Source organism: Ursus maritimus, unplaced genomic scaffold, assembly GCF_017311325.1.
Source record: "Ursus maritimus isolate PB19 unplaced genomic scaffold, ASM1731132v1 scaffold_33, whole genome shotgun sequence".
NCBI lineage: Eukaryota > Metazoa > Chordata > Mammalia > Carnivora > Ursidae > Ursus > Ursus maritimus.
Window position 1 is genome coordinate 9,250,804 of NW_024425897.1, and position 17,534 is coordinate 9,268,337.

At 45.3% G+C, this 17,534-nt stretch overlaps 1 protein-coding gene across 3 annotated transcripts in view; it reads left to right on the forward strand.

Annotated features, from left to right (window-relative positions):
- The window catches only part of KREMEN1 (kringle containing transmembrane protein 1), a 62,511-nt gene that overhangs the window by 38,257 nt on the left and 6,720 nt on the right, over positions 1–17,534 (forward strand). For 2 of the 3 annotated variants that reach the window (XM_040619682.1, XM_040619684.1), the window contains exons 4-7: positions 1,394–1,518; positions 6,227–6,380; positions 15,414–15,746; positions 17,031–17,192. In XM_040619682.1, coding sequence (XP_040475616.1) covers positions 1,394–1,518; positions 6,227–6,380; positions 15,414–15,746; positions 17,031–17,192 — 774 coding nt within the window. The remainder of the gene's footprint in view (positions 1–1,393; positions 1,519–6,226; positions 6,381–15,413; positions 15,747–17,030; positions 17,193–17,534) is intronic. The other variant, XM_040619683.1, reaches the window with a different exon arrangement.

Here is a 17,534-nt window from a genome sequence, read left to right on the forward strand (position 1 = left end):
GATCAGAGTCAGAGAAGGTGATGTGATGCTGGAAGCAGAGGGAGGGAAGGAGATGTGATGGAGATAGAGGCTGGAATGGTGTCGCCACAAGCTGAGGAATAGGGGCACCTTCCAGTAGATGGAAAAGGCAAGGAACTGATCCCCACCCCACCCCCCACCGCCCTCCAGAAGGAACAAGCCCCTGCCGACCCCTTGATTTCAGTCCCATAAGACCCATTTAGTATTTCTGACACCCTGAACTGGAACATAATGAACTTATGCTGTGTTAAGCCACGAGGTGTGTAGTGATTCGTTACAGCAGCTATAGGAAACTAATACACTCACTGAAAGCACTTGGGAGAACCCCCTTACGGAGTTTTTTAAAGAACAAGGGGAGTGGTGCCTGGGTGGCTCAGTTTGTTAAGGGTCCAACTCTGGGTTTCAGCTCAGGTCATGGATCGTGGGATCAAGACTCACTGTGGGCTCTGTGCACAGCTGGGAATCTGTTTGAAGATTCTCTCCTTCTGCCCCTCCCCCCCACTCACACACACTTTCTTCCTCCCTCTCTCTCAAATAAATAAATAAATCTTAAACAAAGAACAAAACAAGGGGAGGCACAAGGCATAGTATGAAGGGCTTCCAAAGGCTTTTCCTGCCCTCCAGTGACTCTGAAACATAATTTACATATTACAGCTTCTCTATTTTGAGGAAATTGTTCATAGTTCTCTTCAATACTCAATTCTATCAATATTGAACAGATCGGGGCAGCTGGGTGGCTCAGTTGTTAAGCATCTGCCTTCGGCTCATGTCATGATCCCAGGGTCGTGCGATTGAGCCCCGCATCGGGCTCCCTGCTCAGCGGGGAGCCTGCTTCTCCCTCTCCCTCTGGCTGTTGCTCCCCCTGCTTGTGCTCGCTCTCTCTCTGTCAAATAAATAAAATCTTAAAAAAAAATATATTGAACAGATTAGTTAAAGGTGGACCTGGGCCTCACATACTCTTCAGAAGAAAACAGAGGGGTGCCTGGGTGGCACAGCGGTTAAGCATCTGCCTTCAGCTCAGGGTGTGATCCCGGCGTTATGGGATCGAGCCCCACATCAGGCTCTTCTGCTATGAGCCTGCTTCTTCCTCTCCCACCCCCCCTGCTTGTGTTCCCTCTCTCACTGGCTGTCTCTATCTCTGTCGAATAAATAAATAAAATCTTTAAAAAAAAAAAAAAAAGAAAGAAAACAGAAACATGGCATTTGCCCGAAGACACTAAGACTTCCATTTTTAAAACTCGTTGCTTGTTATTTATGTGTACCTTAGGAGTAGAAATATTAGCTGAGATGAAAGTACCTGGCACAAATTGCTGTTCCTTCTTGGTGTTTCACAGCCAGATGTTGTGAAATTCTTTTGTTTTCCTTTTTCCTGCAGTGCCTGGAAACCTTGGCTGCTACAAGGATCATGGAAACCCACCTCCTCTAACTGGCGCCAGTAAAACGTCTAACAAACTTACCATACAAACCTGCATCAGTTTTTGTCGGAGTCAGAGGTTCAAGGTAATGATTCTATGGCTCTATATCTACAGAAAACCATGAAGATGTAAATGCATTCTGCCGAGATAACTTAAAAATATATATACTTTTTTAAAACCTATCAAACCATATAACTATTTTTCTGCCAAGGAGGAGCTGGAAGAAGAGTGGGGCTTGGCATTCAGGAGTGTGAGGCAGCATTCTTGTCTAAAGATGGGGAGAGAAAAGAGGAAAATCCCCAATATCTGTATCCCTATTTGACCTCTGACAGAATTATGTATTTCCTTGTGCCATTGAATGTTATGAGCAGGGACATGTCTGGCTTCACGGGGAATCTGGGAATGGGCCAAGGTAGTGGTTATGTCCTTGCTACATTAGGGGCCCTAGCCTGGACAAAATGCTTTCTTTTCTTTCTGTCCTTTCCTCTATTTGCAATTCACTTCTTGGCTATTAAGGTTCAATAATGCTGTTGTTGGGGCACCTGGGTGGCTCAGTCGTTAAGCATCTGCCTTCGGCTCAGGGCGTGATCCCAGAGTCCTGGGATCGAGCCCCGCATTGGGCTCCCTGCTCCGCTGGGAGCCTGCTTCTTCCTCTCCCACTCCTCCTGCTTGTGTTCCCTCTCTCTCTCTGGCTGTCTCTCTCTCTGTCAAATAAATAAATAAAATCTTAAAAAAAAAAATAATGCTATTGTTTGCTATATCCTTCCTTCCTTTTTCCTTCCTTACTTTTGTCCTTCCTTAGTAATTTAGTGAAAAAGCCATTAATCAGGCCCAAGCAAGGGGAGTAGCCTGGCAAGGTCAGGGGCTTTGCGAGGCAGGTGGCCCAACACAATGGAGTGATTGGTTGTTTGCAAAGCATATAAGTAAATATACTGAGGATAATGGGAGCCAGATTTCTCACTGTCAGAGAAGGAAGCCAGGGAAAACCAAAATGAAGCCAACAGTGTCACATAGGGATTGAAGTTATTAGTATAGTGTGTGGTTTTGATATAGAAAGTGACAGACAGATACGGAAATAAATATAAACATGTTTGTAGGTCCGTGTGTATGTTTGTATATACATATGTATTTCTTATCTCTGTCCACTGAGAAGACCTGGGAACAGTGACACACTGGTTGCACAGAGCACACTTAGTGCTCAGATCTTGGTTTCTAGATATTATTCTTCATTAAATAAGAATCAGGACTCCTTGGAGAAAATTGCTGCTCCTAGAGCTGGTCCTGAGAAAGTGCAAGAGGAGCCTGAAGAAGTGTGTTGTACAATAAAGTAAGGAATGGTGAGGGCTGTCAAAAGGACACAGGAACCGACTGGAAGGGTCTCCACTGGCCAACTCTAACACAATTTGAGCTTCAAAACAAAAAATGATAACAGGGGCACCTGGGTGGCTCCGATGGTTAAGCATCTGCCTTCGGCCCAGGTCATGATCCCAGGGTCCTGGGATCGAGCCCCACATCGGGCTCCCTGCCAGTGGGGAGTCTGCTTCTCCCTCTGCCTCTGCTGCCCCGCCTAGTTGTGCTCTCTTGCTCTCTCTGTCAAATTAATAAATAAAATCTTTTTTAAAAAATGGTAACAATAAATACGCCCCATTGAATAAAATAAGAATCCACAAATCCACACTGATATAAATAAGTAAACGAATAAACGAGGAGAAGAAAGCATTTTCTTATAGGAGAATACCAACTAACAAATGTAGAAGAAATGATAGGATTAGAAAATTCTCCTTTTGGCAACTCTCCTAGTGATAATTGATTCAGAGAACAAATATCAAGGTATGCAAATATCTCATGACCTCCTCTACCAGTGGGTGAAAGTTGCAAGAGCTACAGGATATTTATATAGCCTCAAAGATCACCCCACAAAATACTGTAAAGGGAAAACAAGTAATTCTACAGTGGAGAAAACTGGCATACACTACCTTACTCAAATGCTCAAAGTTAGTATCACCAGTCACAGGAAACCTAGGCATTGTATCCCACCTGACCTATTAAGAACGTAACATCACTTTGGTGATATTTCTGCCAAAAATGCATAATCTGAATCTAATTGCAATGAAACATTAGGCAGACCCAAAACAAGGGACATTCTGCAAGATGACTGGCCTCTACTCTTCAAAAATGTTAAGGTCACAAAGGTTAAGAAAGGACTGACAAACTGTTCCTGATGGGAGAAGGCTAAAGAGACCCGACAGCTAAGTACATCTGTGATCCTGGATTAGGTCCTTTTCTACGAAGTATATGATTCAGGCAGTTGTCAGCTTGAATGGGGGTCTCTAGGTAAAAGGGATAGGAAAGTTCTTTGTATTGTTCTTACAACTCTTCTGTAGGTTTATATTATTTCAAAATAAAAATACAGGGGCGCCAGGGTGGCTCAGTAGGTTAAGTGTCTGCCTTCGGCTCAGGTCATGATCTCAGGGTCCTGGGATCAAGCCACTCATCGGGTTCCCTGCTCGACAGCGAGTGCTTCTCCCTCTCCCTCTGTGATCTCTCTTGCTCTCAAGCTCTCAAATAAATAAATAAAAATCTTTAATAAAAAAATAAAAATACAGCCAGAGCATTTGAGAAAACACAACACCCATTAATGATAAAAGTCATCAGCGAACTAGGAATAGAATGGAAGTTCCTCACCTGATTAAGAACAGCTATCAGGGGCGCCTGGGTAGCGCAGTCGTTAAGCATCTGCCTTCGGCTCAGGGCGTGATCCCGGCGTTCCGGGATCGAGCCCCACATCAGGCTCCTCTGCTGGAAGCCTCCTTCTTCCTCTCCCACTCCCCCTGCTTGTGTTCCCTCTCTCGCTGGCTGTCTCTGTCTAATAAATAAATAAATAAAAATCTTAAAAAAAAAAAAAAAAAGAACAGCTATCAAAAAATCAGGGCTCCTAGGTGGCTCAGTTGGTTAAATGTCCGACTCTTGATTTTGGCTCAGGTTGTGAGATCGAGTCCCATGTTGTGCACTATGCTGGGAGTAGAGCCTGCTTGGGATTCTCTCTCCCTCTGCCCCCTCCCCCTCTAAAATAAATAAAATAAATTGTAAAAAAAAAAAAAAAAGCCGCTATCAAAAAATCTAAAGCTACCATCATATTCAATGATGAAAGATTCAGTGCTTTCTACTTAAAATCAAGAAAAAACAATGATGCCCGTTCTCACCTCTTCTATTCAACACTGTACTGGAGATCCTTGCTAATGAAATAAAGCATTTAGAAAAAGAAAGTCATGTAGGTTGGAAAGGAGGACATTTTTTTTTTAATTTATGGACAACATGATCATGTATGTAGACAATTCCACATAAAAGTTATTAGAAATAATAAGTATATTTATCAGGGTTGCATGTTATAAGGTCTTGTACAAAAATCAGTTGCATGTACTAGTAGTGAACAATTGGAAAATAAAAATTTTAAATTCCATTTACGATAGCATAAATAATCTCAGAATTAACAAAGGATATTAAAGACCTATATCCCAAATACTGCATAACATTGCAAGAGACAATTAAAGAAGATCTAAATAAAAAGAAATACAGACATTGTGGGGCACCTGGGTGGCTCGGTTGGTTAAGTGTCTAACTCTTGATTTGGGTTCAGGTCATGATCTCAGGGTCTTGGGATTGAGCCCCACATCGGGCTCCTCACTCAGCAGGGAGTCTGCTGGAGAGTCTCTCTATCCCTCTCTCTCTGCCCCTCCCCACCACTTGCTCTCTCTCTGTCTCTAAAATAAATAAATCTTTAAAACAATACAGACATTGTTCATGGACTGGAAGACTTAATATTGTTAAAATGTCAGCTTTTCCCAGATTGACTTACAGATTCAATGCAATCCCAATCAAAATGATACTTTTTTTTAAAGAAATTGTTAAGCTGATCCTAAAACTTACATGGAAAGGCAGAGAACCTAGAATAACCAAAACAGTTTTGAAAAAGATCAACTTCAGAGGACTCATCTTGCCTGACCTCAAGACTTTCTATAAAGCTATAGTAATCAAGAGAGTGGTATTGGCATAAGAATAGTCGCATAGATCAGGAGTTAGCAAACAGTGGTACGCGGTCCAAATCTTACTACCCCTCTACCCAGTAAATAAATTTTCAACTTTCGCGTGTCAGGGACACTATTAAGAAAATGAAAAAACAACTCACAGAATAGGAAAAAATATTTGTGAATCATATCCGAATAAGGATTTAATGTCCAGAGTATATAAAGATCTCTTACAACTTGACAATAAAAGGACAACTGAATTAAAAAATAGACAAATGAGTTGAATAGACATTTCTCTATAGAAGACACACAAGTGGCCAATAAGCACATGGAAATATGCTCATATGATTAGTCTTCAGGGAAATGCAGATCAAAGCCATAAGGAGATACCACATCACACACACAATAAATAACCAATGGCTATAATTAAAAAAAAAATTTTTTTTAAGACAAAACAAGCATCGGTGAAGATGTGGAGAAATTGGAATCCTCACACTTTGCTGATGGAAATGTAAAATAGTGCTATGGCACAGCTAAAACAGCTGCTATGGAAAAGAGTTTGGCAGTTTCTCAAAAAGTTAAACATAACCTTTTAAACCAGCAATTCCGCTCCTACATATATACCTAAGAGAGTAGAGTGGAGCGACGGAGAGGCCCCGGGAAGAGGGACCCAGTGGGTAAGGTTGGGGGCTGACCCTGCCAAGCTCCTTCAGGCCAGCTGACACCCCAGACTAACACTTACCAAGTGCTGTTTCTCTACTGTGACAGTTTGCTGGGATGGAGTCGGGCTATGCTTGCTTCTGTGGAAACAATCCTGATTACTGGAAGTACGGGGAGGCAGCCAGTACCGAGTGCAACAGCGTCTGCTTCGGGGATCACACCCAGCCCTGTGGTGGCGACGGCAGGATCATCCTCTTTGACAGTGAGTATGTCCTGTGCCTGTTACTGCCCAAGACACAGGAACGCTTGTGCCAGAGAAACAACCTGACCAGCCTTCCTCTCGTTCGTTCGTTCGTTCATTCATTCATTCATTCATTCATGTGCCAATACTTATTAAGCTCCTGCAGGCCAGGCCCTGACCAGACACTGGGGATACAACACTGACCAAGAAGACTCAGTCCCTGTCCTCTAAAAGGAAGGACAACTTTTAACAAGTAATTAATTACAGTTGTGCCATGTGCTCTGAAGAGATGAGGCCTGTCACAGGATACTTAGGCAACCTAGAAAAGATGACCTTTGCAACTTAACACAGACACTGGTATAGCTGTTCAGTATTAGCCTTAAGGTCCTCTTATTTTAATTGTTTGATTTCCAAACCCTTTAATGTTTTCCTTGGCATTTGGGATCTTAGAGTGTTGCAGCTGAGAAGAGAGCATATGCTTCAAGTTGTTCTTCCAGGCCTGATACTGAGTGTGCCCTGACCAGTCTTCTGTCTGACCCACCACATCTGTGAGATGCTGGCTAGGGGCAGGGTGCGCTATGGATGGGGTATGGGTCTGGGGCCTTGACCTCTCCCGTATCTGGTTCTAACCACTGGCCTACCCGGTCCCTCCTCACAACCACCCCCCCCCCCACATCCATTCAGTGGTAGTAAGACTTTGTGAGAGCCATAGAACCAATGTAGTGCCAGATTTTGGAAGAAATGGTAGAGAGTAGCTTGTCACAAGTGAGACAAACAAAAGGAAAGCCTTGAGGTTACTAAGATATATTATAGAGTCCATAGGTCTTTGTTAGTCATTAGGGTAGAGTAGATATACTCTGACATCTCAACCTGACCGGGTGGCTCAGTTTCAAGTAGAAATGTCACATGCTGTATTAGCTTCCTAGGGCGGCCATAACAAATAATCACAACCTGGGAGCATTAAAACAACAGAAATTTCTTCTGTTGTAGTTTGGGAGGCTAGAAGTTCAAAATCGAAGTGTTGTCAGGGCCGTGCTCCTTCTGAAGGCTGCAGGGAAGAATCCTTTGCCTCTTCAGAGCTTCTGGCCATTGCCGGCAGTCCTTGGCATTCCGTGACTTGTAACTGCATCACTGCGATCTCTGTCTCCTCCTTCACATGGCCATCGTCCGTCTGTCCATCTGTGCCTCCGTGTTTCTCTGTATCTCCTTATAAGGACAATAGCCATTGGATTTAGGGCCCACTCTTACCTAGTATGGCCTCATTTAGCTTGATTACATCTGTAAAGACCCTATTTCCAAATCAGGTCACATTCACAGCTACCAGGCATGGAACATGTCTTCTTTGGAGAACACACTTCAGCTACTACATATGGTGACTGTAAAGCCAGCCCAGGGTTATAACTGAGCCTTTCGCAGTTTATAGCTTAGATGTCGTCAGAAGTGTGTGTTTGGGACTGGCAAGCAGAACTCACATGGTCATCTGTTGGTCTTTTTAGTTGAGTCTGCCCACTGGAGACTGCCAGCGGCTCCCTATACATCCTGTTACGTCAAGACACATACTCAGTTGCGTATCTCTGTTAAAGCTAAAGACTGAAACTTGCCTAACATTTAAGAATGGTTGGCAGATAATACGCCCTACACTTCTGTTTAAGTTTTCACTTCCGAAGTCCATTACTATAAGATCCTCTGGCTTGACACCCTAGTCCAGGAGAGTATGTTTGCGGAGCTTACAAATTGCCTGGTCTACTGCTGAGTGAAAGAAAGAAAGGAAATAAACATTGACTACCTAGTGTGTATTAAGGCTTTATACGAATTATCGATCTATACAAATTAGGTCCTCCTGGCAGCCATCTGAGGAAGGCATTATCATCACTCATTTTACAGAAGAGACTCCTAGCACATGAAGAGGATAGATATCTTGCCAGGGCTCACACGGCCAACAAGCCATGGGATTAGACAGTAAAGAAAAAAAAAGTAGGGTGTGTGGGTTTGCTACTTGTTTTCCTACTTTAAACAGAACACAGTGTTAATTTTTTTTACTGGACAATAGATGTTGGTGAGCATGCAGAGAAATTGGATCCCTCATACGTTGCTGGTGGAAATGTTAAATGGTGCAGCTGCTCTGGAAAACAGTCTGGCAGTTTCTCAAACGTGAAGCAGAATTACCTTATGACCCAGCAATTCCACTCGTAGTTATATACCCAAGAGAGCTGAAAACATATGTTCACACAAAAACTTGTACAGGAACATTCACAGCAACGCTGTTCACAATAGCCCCCAGAGTGGCACCAACCCAAATGTCCATCGACTGAAGAATGGATCAACAAAACGTCTTCTATCCACCCAATGGAATATCACTCAGCCACAAAAAGGGACGAAATACTGATGCACACTAGAACATGGATGAACCTTGGAAACATGATGCTAAGTGATAGAAACCAGACACGTCAGGCCACATATTTATGATTCCGTGTATAGGAAACGTCCAGAACAGGCAAATCCATACAGACAGAAGACAGATTAATGGTCGCCAAGGGCTGAGGAGAGAGAAGGGGTGGGAAGTGCTGCTTAGTGGGTACGGCTTTTCTGGTTGGGGTGATAAAAACGTGCCGGAATCGGATGTCAGTGGTTATGCCACATTGGGAGTATAACACCTACCACTGAACTGTACGCTTTAAAATTGTTACAATGGTGGATTTTATGTCAGTTAAAAAATAGAATACTTCTACATGGTAATCACTCATTTAGCACATTTTTATTGAGTGTCTGCTGTGTGGCAGATAAGATGATGTTTTAGGTAGTGCAGTGCCTATACCGGAGGTGTCCGATGGAAATCATTAGCTTTAAAGTCAGTCCTGTACCACGCATCATCTTTGGTACCGGAAATGTATCTAGGAGATAGTACCGGGCCTCACACAAAGGTGCAGTGAGATGAATTAATTATAATGAAAATAACTGCTATCCATTGAGTACTTGCCGTGTGCTAGCCTGGATGCCGGGTGCTTTTGTTTATTTTATGTTATTTAATACTCACAACAGCCCTGTTGATAAGAAAACCGTGTGCAGGTCAAAAGAGAAAATAATTTGTCCAAGTTAATAAGAGCCAAATCCAGACCTCAAACCCAGGTTTGCCACGATTTTTATTTTTCTGTTTTCAGCAGCCAGAATCCCTTTTATTAAGAATAATAAGACAGGTCATGATAACAGGTCCAATTTAATGCTCTAAAAGCATGTGAACAGGGTGGGCCCAGGGCTCTGATTATTATCAAACTGGCCCCTTCTGCAGCTGTCCAGAAGTGCCCTCTCAGGCTTCCATTCCTTCAGGGACTGAGGAGGTGGGCATTCGGAGAAGCTCCAGTCTCCAGAGGCCCTGGTGCGTGTCAACTGGCAGAGTCCCCAGACAGCAGGCTGCTCCAGTAACCCCCACCCCTCAGCTCTGCAAAGAAAGGTACAGAATGCCACCCTGTAGAAATCATCTGTGAAGTTTCCCTGCTGGAGGGGAAAATCATCTAAGTAGCACGAGTACTGCCTCGTGAAGTCTTTGTGATCCATTGGATAAAGCTGAGCATTTTGCAGATGGTGACTACAGACTGTCCCACAATTTGGGAGGACGGAGATGTCTCTTTGAAGAGACTGGAGAAGTTAGATGGTGAGAAAGGGACCAGGCGATGGTTTCCCAGAATACCAGGCTCTGCTACCAGTGTGGCTGGAACCTGGCTCGCATTCAGGATGTCAGTGAGGTCCTCCTGTTCTCTGCTCCTTGCAGCAGGGGGTTCCAGGCTCCTCAGCTCGAGCGGCTCTTAGGCTACATTTGCACCTCAGCGGAGAGACTACGGAGGCAGCCGTCTGCTCGGTCATCATTGCCACATCAAGTAACTTGTCATAGGCCATATGGCTGATTTTCTCGCAAGCTCTCGTGAGCTCCGGGAGGATGTGAAGTAGGTCGTGGCCTGTGTATAAATGTGGCACTCAGAAGCTTCAGAGCATCTGCTACCCCCAGAATTTAATTTATTGAATTAACAGAACCAAACAAAAGATCAGAGAGTCTGGAGCCAACAGTAGGTTACAGACACTGCCCAGGCTGGCCTCTTGGGCCCCATTCAGCTCCTAGGCCCTGAAAGGAGAAGTGAATTGTGTGGATTGGGTCTTACTCTGTAACATTAGTCGAGCACGTGTATTTTTTAGGGCATTGTGCTATTTCCTTTCCATGCATCCTCTCCCTTAATTATACTGTGAAGCCGGTACTATTATCCTTATTTGCCTGAAGAGAAAACAGAGGCTCATAAAAGTTCAGTTGCTTGCCCAACGTCCCACAGATGGAGATCCTTCTCTCATGGAACTTATATTTTAGCGGAAAGAAAAGAGATTAATGGTAAAAAATATCGAGGGCCTGAGATCCAGTAGGATGTGACCACTAGGATTGCATTAGTAATTATACGTCACAGACTCCCAGATGCTATCAGTCGTGAGATGCACCATCATTGTACGCATCACTGAGGGAAAAAATACTTCCGGTTAAACAGTGACATGCATTGGTTGACAGACGCATTCCAGTCTGAAAGATTAAAATGTTCCCCTTAGAACTGATGAAAGGTGGTAATACTCTTCTCCTTTTCCGTGTGCCAGTCCAGTGGAATCTGATTCATGGCTGGGACCCGTTTGGTTAAGGTTTGCTTCCTGAGACATGCCAGTATCGTTCACGTCCAGAAGCAGAGCACTCAGCTGCGTCTGGGGAAGGCTGGCTGTTCCCGCTGGTGCCTGACGTCTGCTCCTGAAGAAACTGACTTAGCTCATATTGAGGCGGGTGGAGGTGCTAAATCAAAGAGGGCAGGAAGACACTGGCTTTCCGCCACCGGAGGTTTTGCCCAGGGCTGTTTCAGGGCTCCCACCTGCCCAGGTTATATGTGGCAGGCTAATCTCCCCTTCAAAAAGGAGATCTTGCATATATCCCTAAATTTCAAGTTTCCTGTTGAATTATCACCGAATTTTAATAATCTATCATAGATGTCATGTGTTTGCTCTAAAAATTGCCTAACTGAATCTGCTGTCTGTGTGGCACGCATCTGGAAATCGAAAGTTCTAAGTTTAAGGTCTGCCTTTGCTGTTAAAATATCAGTTTAACCTGAACACTGGGTTCTTTACAAATAATAACAGTACAGCTAATACTTACTGAGCTTACACTATGGGCCAGATCCTATCCTAAACACTTTACATAGATCAACTCCTTTTAGTTCTTGTAAAACCCCATAAGGGAGAAACTATTAGTATTTTCATTTTATGGATGAGGAAACTGAAATATACAGAAGTTATCTTGTTCCAATTCACAGTTAGGATGTGGGAAAGTCAGGAGGGTTACCTATGGAATCTTTCTCTACTGCTTCCCTTTTTAAAAAATTTAGGTTTATTGAGGTCTAATTTGGTAAAGTAAAAATCAACGTTCTAGTTGAACACTTCGACAAGATTTGACAAATACACACACCGTCAAAATACAGAACATTTTCATCACCTCGAAAAGATCTCTTGTCCCCTCTGTGGTCAATCCTCTCTCTGCCCCCAGCCCTTAGCAACCACTGATCTGTATTCCGTCTGTATAGTTTTGTCTTTTGAAGAATGTCCTGTAAATGGAACCATACAGTACTTAACCATTTGTTTCTGGCTCCTTTCACTTTGTGTCATGCTTTTGAGATTCACCCATGACTGTTTCCACAGCTCCTTTTTAGCACTAAGAAGCATGTCTTTGTGCCAATATATCACCATTCGTTCATGCCTTTATCCACTGATAAACATCGGTCTGTCTGCAATAAAGATGCTCCGAAGCTGCCCTTAACCCGTGTGCACAGGTGTGCACCCGAACATGTGCTTTCACTTCTCCTGGCTAAATACCCAGGAGTAGGGTTTCAGGATCATACGCTAAGTGCGTCTCTGGCTTCAGAAGATACTGCTGACTGTTTTCCAAAGTGGCTATCATTTTGCATTCTGACGGACACTACGGGAGACTCCCAGTTGCTCTGCACCCTCTCCTGCCCTTTGTATAGTCTGTTTTTTTAGTGTTGGCCATTCTAGCAGGTGCACGGTGGTAACTCATTGCGGTTTCCGTTTGCATTGCCATAATTACCAGTGATGTTGAACATCTTTTCATGTTCTCATTTGCCGCCTTCTCTCAGCTTTTGTTTGAGAAAGCCATATTTCACCTTCATTGTAGAAAAATGTTTTTGCTGGATATTGAATTCTATGCTGAAATTTTTTTTTTCTTTCGGTATCAGCCGTTTCTAGAGACATCTGCTCTTTGTTCCCTGTATATCACCTTTTCCCTTCTGCCTGCTTTCAGGATTTCATGTTCGTTTTTGGTTTTCAGCATTTGACTATGATGTGTCTAGGTGTGTTTTTTGTTTGTTTTGTTTGCTTTTTAATTTTTGTTCTTAAATTTATTTGCTTGCTATTTGCCGAGATTCTTAGATCACCTTTCACTGACTTGGGAGCATTCTTAACCATTATCTCTTCTAGTATTTCTTCTGCCCCCTTCTCTTTTTCTTCTCTTCCTGGAACTCTAGTTGTCAGATCATTTGGTGCTGTCCCACAGCTACTGGATGTTCTGTTCAGGTTTTAGTCTCCACCACCCCCCCCCCGGCTTCTTTTTTTTCTCTTTGTTTCATTTTGGATGATTTCTATTGACCTGTTTTCAGATTTATTGAGTCTTCCCTCAGCGGTGTGTAGTCTGTTTATAAAGCCATCAAAGAAATTCTTCACCTCTGATGTTGTTTTATTTCTAACATTTACATTTGACTCTTTTTAGTTTCCGTGTCTCTGCTGGAATTTCCAGTCTGTTCAGGCACGCTGTCCGTCTTTTCCACCAGATCTTGATTGTATTAATCATGTGGCCCCTGTCTAATAGCTCTAAGAGCTACATCATTATTGAGTCTAATCCTGTAGATCGTCTTATTGCTTGTGATGAGTGCTTTTTATTGTTGTTGCTGCCTCTTCTTTCCTTCCTTGTGTGCGTGTTTCATGTGTGTGTGGTAATATTTTGTTGACTGCCATACGCTGTGTGTAGAAGACAGTACACACTGAGTAAATAGAATTTACACCTGGAAGTGGGCAGACGTGTTTGGTGTGGGGACTGAGCCACTATATCAGATGAGCTGGGTTTGGGTATTATTGTTTCTGTCTTTACCCTCGTTGTACCAGGCTTCAAATTCTTCCAGCAATAGGCTGCTCTTACCTTGTGCTTAATGTAGAGCCTGGGATACCATTGGGTTTTTTGTTTCTGTTCCACCATCGGCTTTGAGTAGTTCCTACGTGCCTCCTTCTCTGCACTCATTCCCTCCCTCCGTGGTAGACTGCCGTTGCTTGTTACTTGGTACTGTGCTCGTGGTGAGCTGAGGGGGGTTCTTGGGCCTCCTGCCTCACCCTCAGTCTTAGGACATTACTGGGCCTCAGAGGTGGGGCCTTTTCAGCATTCCCACGTACCCCCTCTCTTGCCAGCGGTCAAACACTGCCTTGTATCCCTGGTGACTCTCTGGAAGGAGAGAATTTCCTGCCCCTCCCGTGGGGGCAGCAGACCTCTGCTTTGCATTGGTGCAGGACGTGGGGGCTCAAGGCAACCAGGGGCTGATGGCTTTTGCCTCTGCTTTTCCCTTAGAGGCAGGGGATCTGCCTGGTTACTTTGGCAGGAAAGAGAGAGTCTCCTACGCCCTCCACAGAGGCAAACAGGTTTTGCTTCTATCCCTCCGTGGCCCTGGGAGCAAGAGCGTTTGCTGCTCCTCCCACAGCCACCTGTAGCTTTTGCCTCTTTTGAGAGGAAGGTCCAGGAAGTAGGCAGTGTTTCACACCTGTCCCCCAATAGCAGTGAGGGTGTCCTGTACGAGTGCCACCCAGGGGGACTCTTTGGCCTCCTTCCCTATTCCAGGCATTCCTGTGGGCACTGGGTCTGCACAGAACTGCTTGCAAGTGAGTGTAGACTCCTGCTGTGTCCGGGCCCCTGCTCGTTCTAGACTGACAGGCCACCCCACACTCAGCCTCTTAGCTCCTTTCTTCTTACTTTTTTGGTAGCCACCTCTTCCTCTCATGCTCCATTAAAGATGAAACGCTTTGTGTGGCCTGACTGTCCTCAGAGGGTCTTCTTACTTTTTAGAGTTAAATTCTCTTGGTTGGCTTGACGCTTCAGCCTTCTGATGGGTTGAAGAAGAGTTTTGAGCTTTTTCTCATTGTTCCGATGGAAGCAGCATTCTCTTACTGCTTTCTACATACCAAAGGGAAGCTTTTTAAATCCCAGTCCTCAACTCCCTCTCAAGGACTTTCATTTCCAGGATCTTGTTTACACTTCACTGGTTAAGATACAGTGAAGTGGTTGTAACCCCTTCCTTGAACCCACCAATCAAAAGGGGAGTCCAGAGAAACCAAATGTGCTTCGTGCAGAGTGATCGGAGTCACTGTGTTTCCCCCTGTGCAGAGAGTCGCTTCTTGTGCCATGGTTTCCTGCTCGGCAAGTGCGTGTGGACCCTCACGTGAGCATTGCACCCCGAGGTGCCGGGGATGCCCGAGCCGCTGTAAAGCCCTTCTCTTTGTACGGCTTTCCCTCATCAAGTGCCTCCCTGCAAGGAGGCCCCGTGTTCTCATGTGCTTCCTCTCATCTGTCCTCACGCATTTGTGCAGTACAGGAACAGGTGGTGGTCTCACCATCCTCCAGACTGAGAGAGGCAAGAGTTCTGGAGGTGAAGTGCAGCCCCTGGGATCACACAGCCCAGCTGGTCCGGAACGCAGACTGTCTGACTCCAGCGCCGCCCCCACGTAGGCCGAGCCCCCGCGCCGTGTGCTAATTCTAAGTTCTCCCGGGTTAAAAAAAAAAAAAGAGCCGCCACAGTCGTTTGTTCAGGGTTTAAGCTATTCATTCTGTGATTTGATCCTGAAACGTAAGGCAGTCTGGTTTTGTAGACGAAAAACAATATCCCAAATTGGATCATGTTAGGTAGGAAGAGTTTTGTTCGAAACAGGTTGGAAAGTGAGCCCTGCGGCTGTGCCCCAGGCTGAGGGCTGGTGTCCTTTTGTCTCCCACAGCTCTCGTTGGCGCCTGCGGAGGGAACTACTCGGCCATGACCTCAGTGGTGTATTCCCCTGACTTTCCCGACACCTACGCCACGGGGAGGGTCTGCTACTGGACCATCCGCGTGCCGGGGGCCTCCCGCATCCACTTCAGCTTCACCTTGTTTGACATCAGGGACTCTGCAGACATGGTGGAGCTGCTGGACGGCTACACCCACCGCGTCCTGGTCCGTTTCAGTGGGAGGAACCGCCCGCCTCTGTCCTTCAATGTCTCTCTGGATTTTGTCATTTTGTACTTCTTCTCAGATCGCATCAATCAGGCCCAGGGATTTGCTGTCTTATACCAAGGTAACCCTTTCCAGCCTCCTCGGGGTCCCTGCAGGCTGTGCTCGGGCCCCGCTGGCATGCCGTGGTCCCCTGCGAGCCTCAGGCGGGTCTCGATGGGGCTGCGAGTCAGGAGCTACTGACTCAACTTGCGGATTTTCCCACCTCCCATTTCAAAACTTGCATACATTTACAGAAAAGAGGTCACACCTGTCCATTTTGCTACTTTAGTTGTCCTGATGACAGTTTTCATGGCAGGGTTGAAAGAAGACCTGAAAGGAGGAGCTGAAACTGATAGAATTAGAAGGCTTTAAAAAGGTCATTTGGAACTGGGTGTTATATGCAAACAATGAATCATGGAACACTACATCAAAAACTAATGATGTACTGTATGGTGACCTACATAACATTTAAAAAAAGGAAGGAAAGGGAAGGGAAGGGAGGGGAGGGGGAAAGAGGAAGGAAGGAAGGGAGGGAGGGAGGAAGGGAGGAAGGGAGGAAGGAAGGGGAGGGGAGAAGAGGAGAGGAGAGGAAAAGAAAGGAAAGGAAAGGTCATTTGGACCATCCTCTTGCCTCTCAATATCCCAGCCAATCCCAGAAGACTAGTTTCCCGTCTTTCTTCAAACCCTCCTAAGGGGCACTGGGCTCCATTGGAAGAACATATGACTCTTCATCTCATGGCTGTGAGTTAGAGCTGCACGTTGGATGTAGGGATTACGTAAAAAAAATAAACTTTAAAGAAGAAAACAAACAACAACAAAAAACCTTCCTAAGGTGGAGCCCACTCTGTGCCCCTCTGACATGCACACACACGTGTGGGGCGCATCTGTGCGCCAGCACATGAGAAACAGGGGCGTCTGAGACCTGGTCTTTGTCCCAGATGCCAGGGGCTTTGGGAAGAGTTCGGTCAGCATGTGCTACAGGAAGCCAGAGGGAGGAGGCCTTCCCTCAGGTGGGACAGACAGTCTTGAGAACAGGTAGGATTTGGGTCAATAGATAGGAAGGAAGGAGGCATTCTGGGCAGAGGGCGCCATAACTGAAAAGGCACGGGGAAAACAAGAAAGCAGTCTCGGATGACCTCAAAGAGACCAGTCAAATGGTTAGAAGGTGACAGCTCCTTCCTTCTGAGGCTTTCTGGGCCAGAGCCGGACAGGTTCTGCTTTGGGGCCAGCGGAGTCAGTGGAGAGAACTGCACCCAGAAATGAATCAGATAAAAACACCTTCTCTTCCTAGCTAGTGCCTCCTCGTCCAGAGTTCTCTGTTGTCGCCATCAGCTCTGCCCCCCTCTTAATTTCTTTGATATTCCAGCTGTCAAGGAAGAGCCGCCGCAGGAGAGGCCCACTGCCAACCAGACACTGGCCGAGGTGATCACGGAGCAGGCCAACCTCAGCGTCAGCGCAGCCCGGTCCTCTAAAGTCCTCTACGTCATCACCACCAGCCCCAGCCACCCACCCCAGACCGTCCCAGGTAGCAGTTCCCAGACACCAGCAAAGGGGTGGGTTGTGGGTACTGGCTCTGTGACTGTCCTGGCCTTTGAGGGACATTTTCTCAGTCGCTTGATTCCTTAGTCCTTAGGAGAAAGTGCTCACCTTGAAAGATCCAGCTCATGTGCCTTTTGTACATTGTGATTAATCAGCTAAGCCAGTGTTTTCCCACTTCGAGGATGTCTTTCCAGAGCTCCCAAGTTGCAGCTCCCTAAATTCACTGGCATGTACAAGAGCTCTATTCATTCATTCATTCATTCATTCATTCATTAGACACATAAGTGCTTCAGTGCTTCAGTGTTGTGTTGTGGGGACCAGACTATAGAAT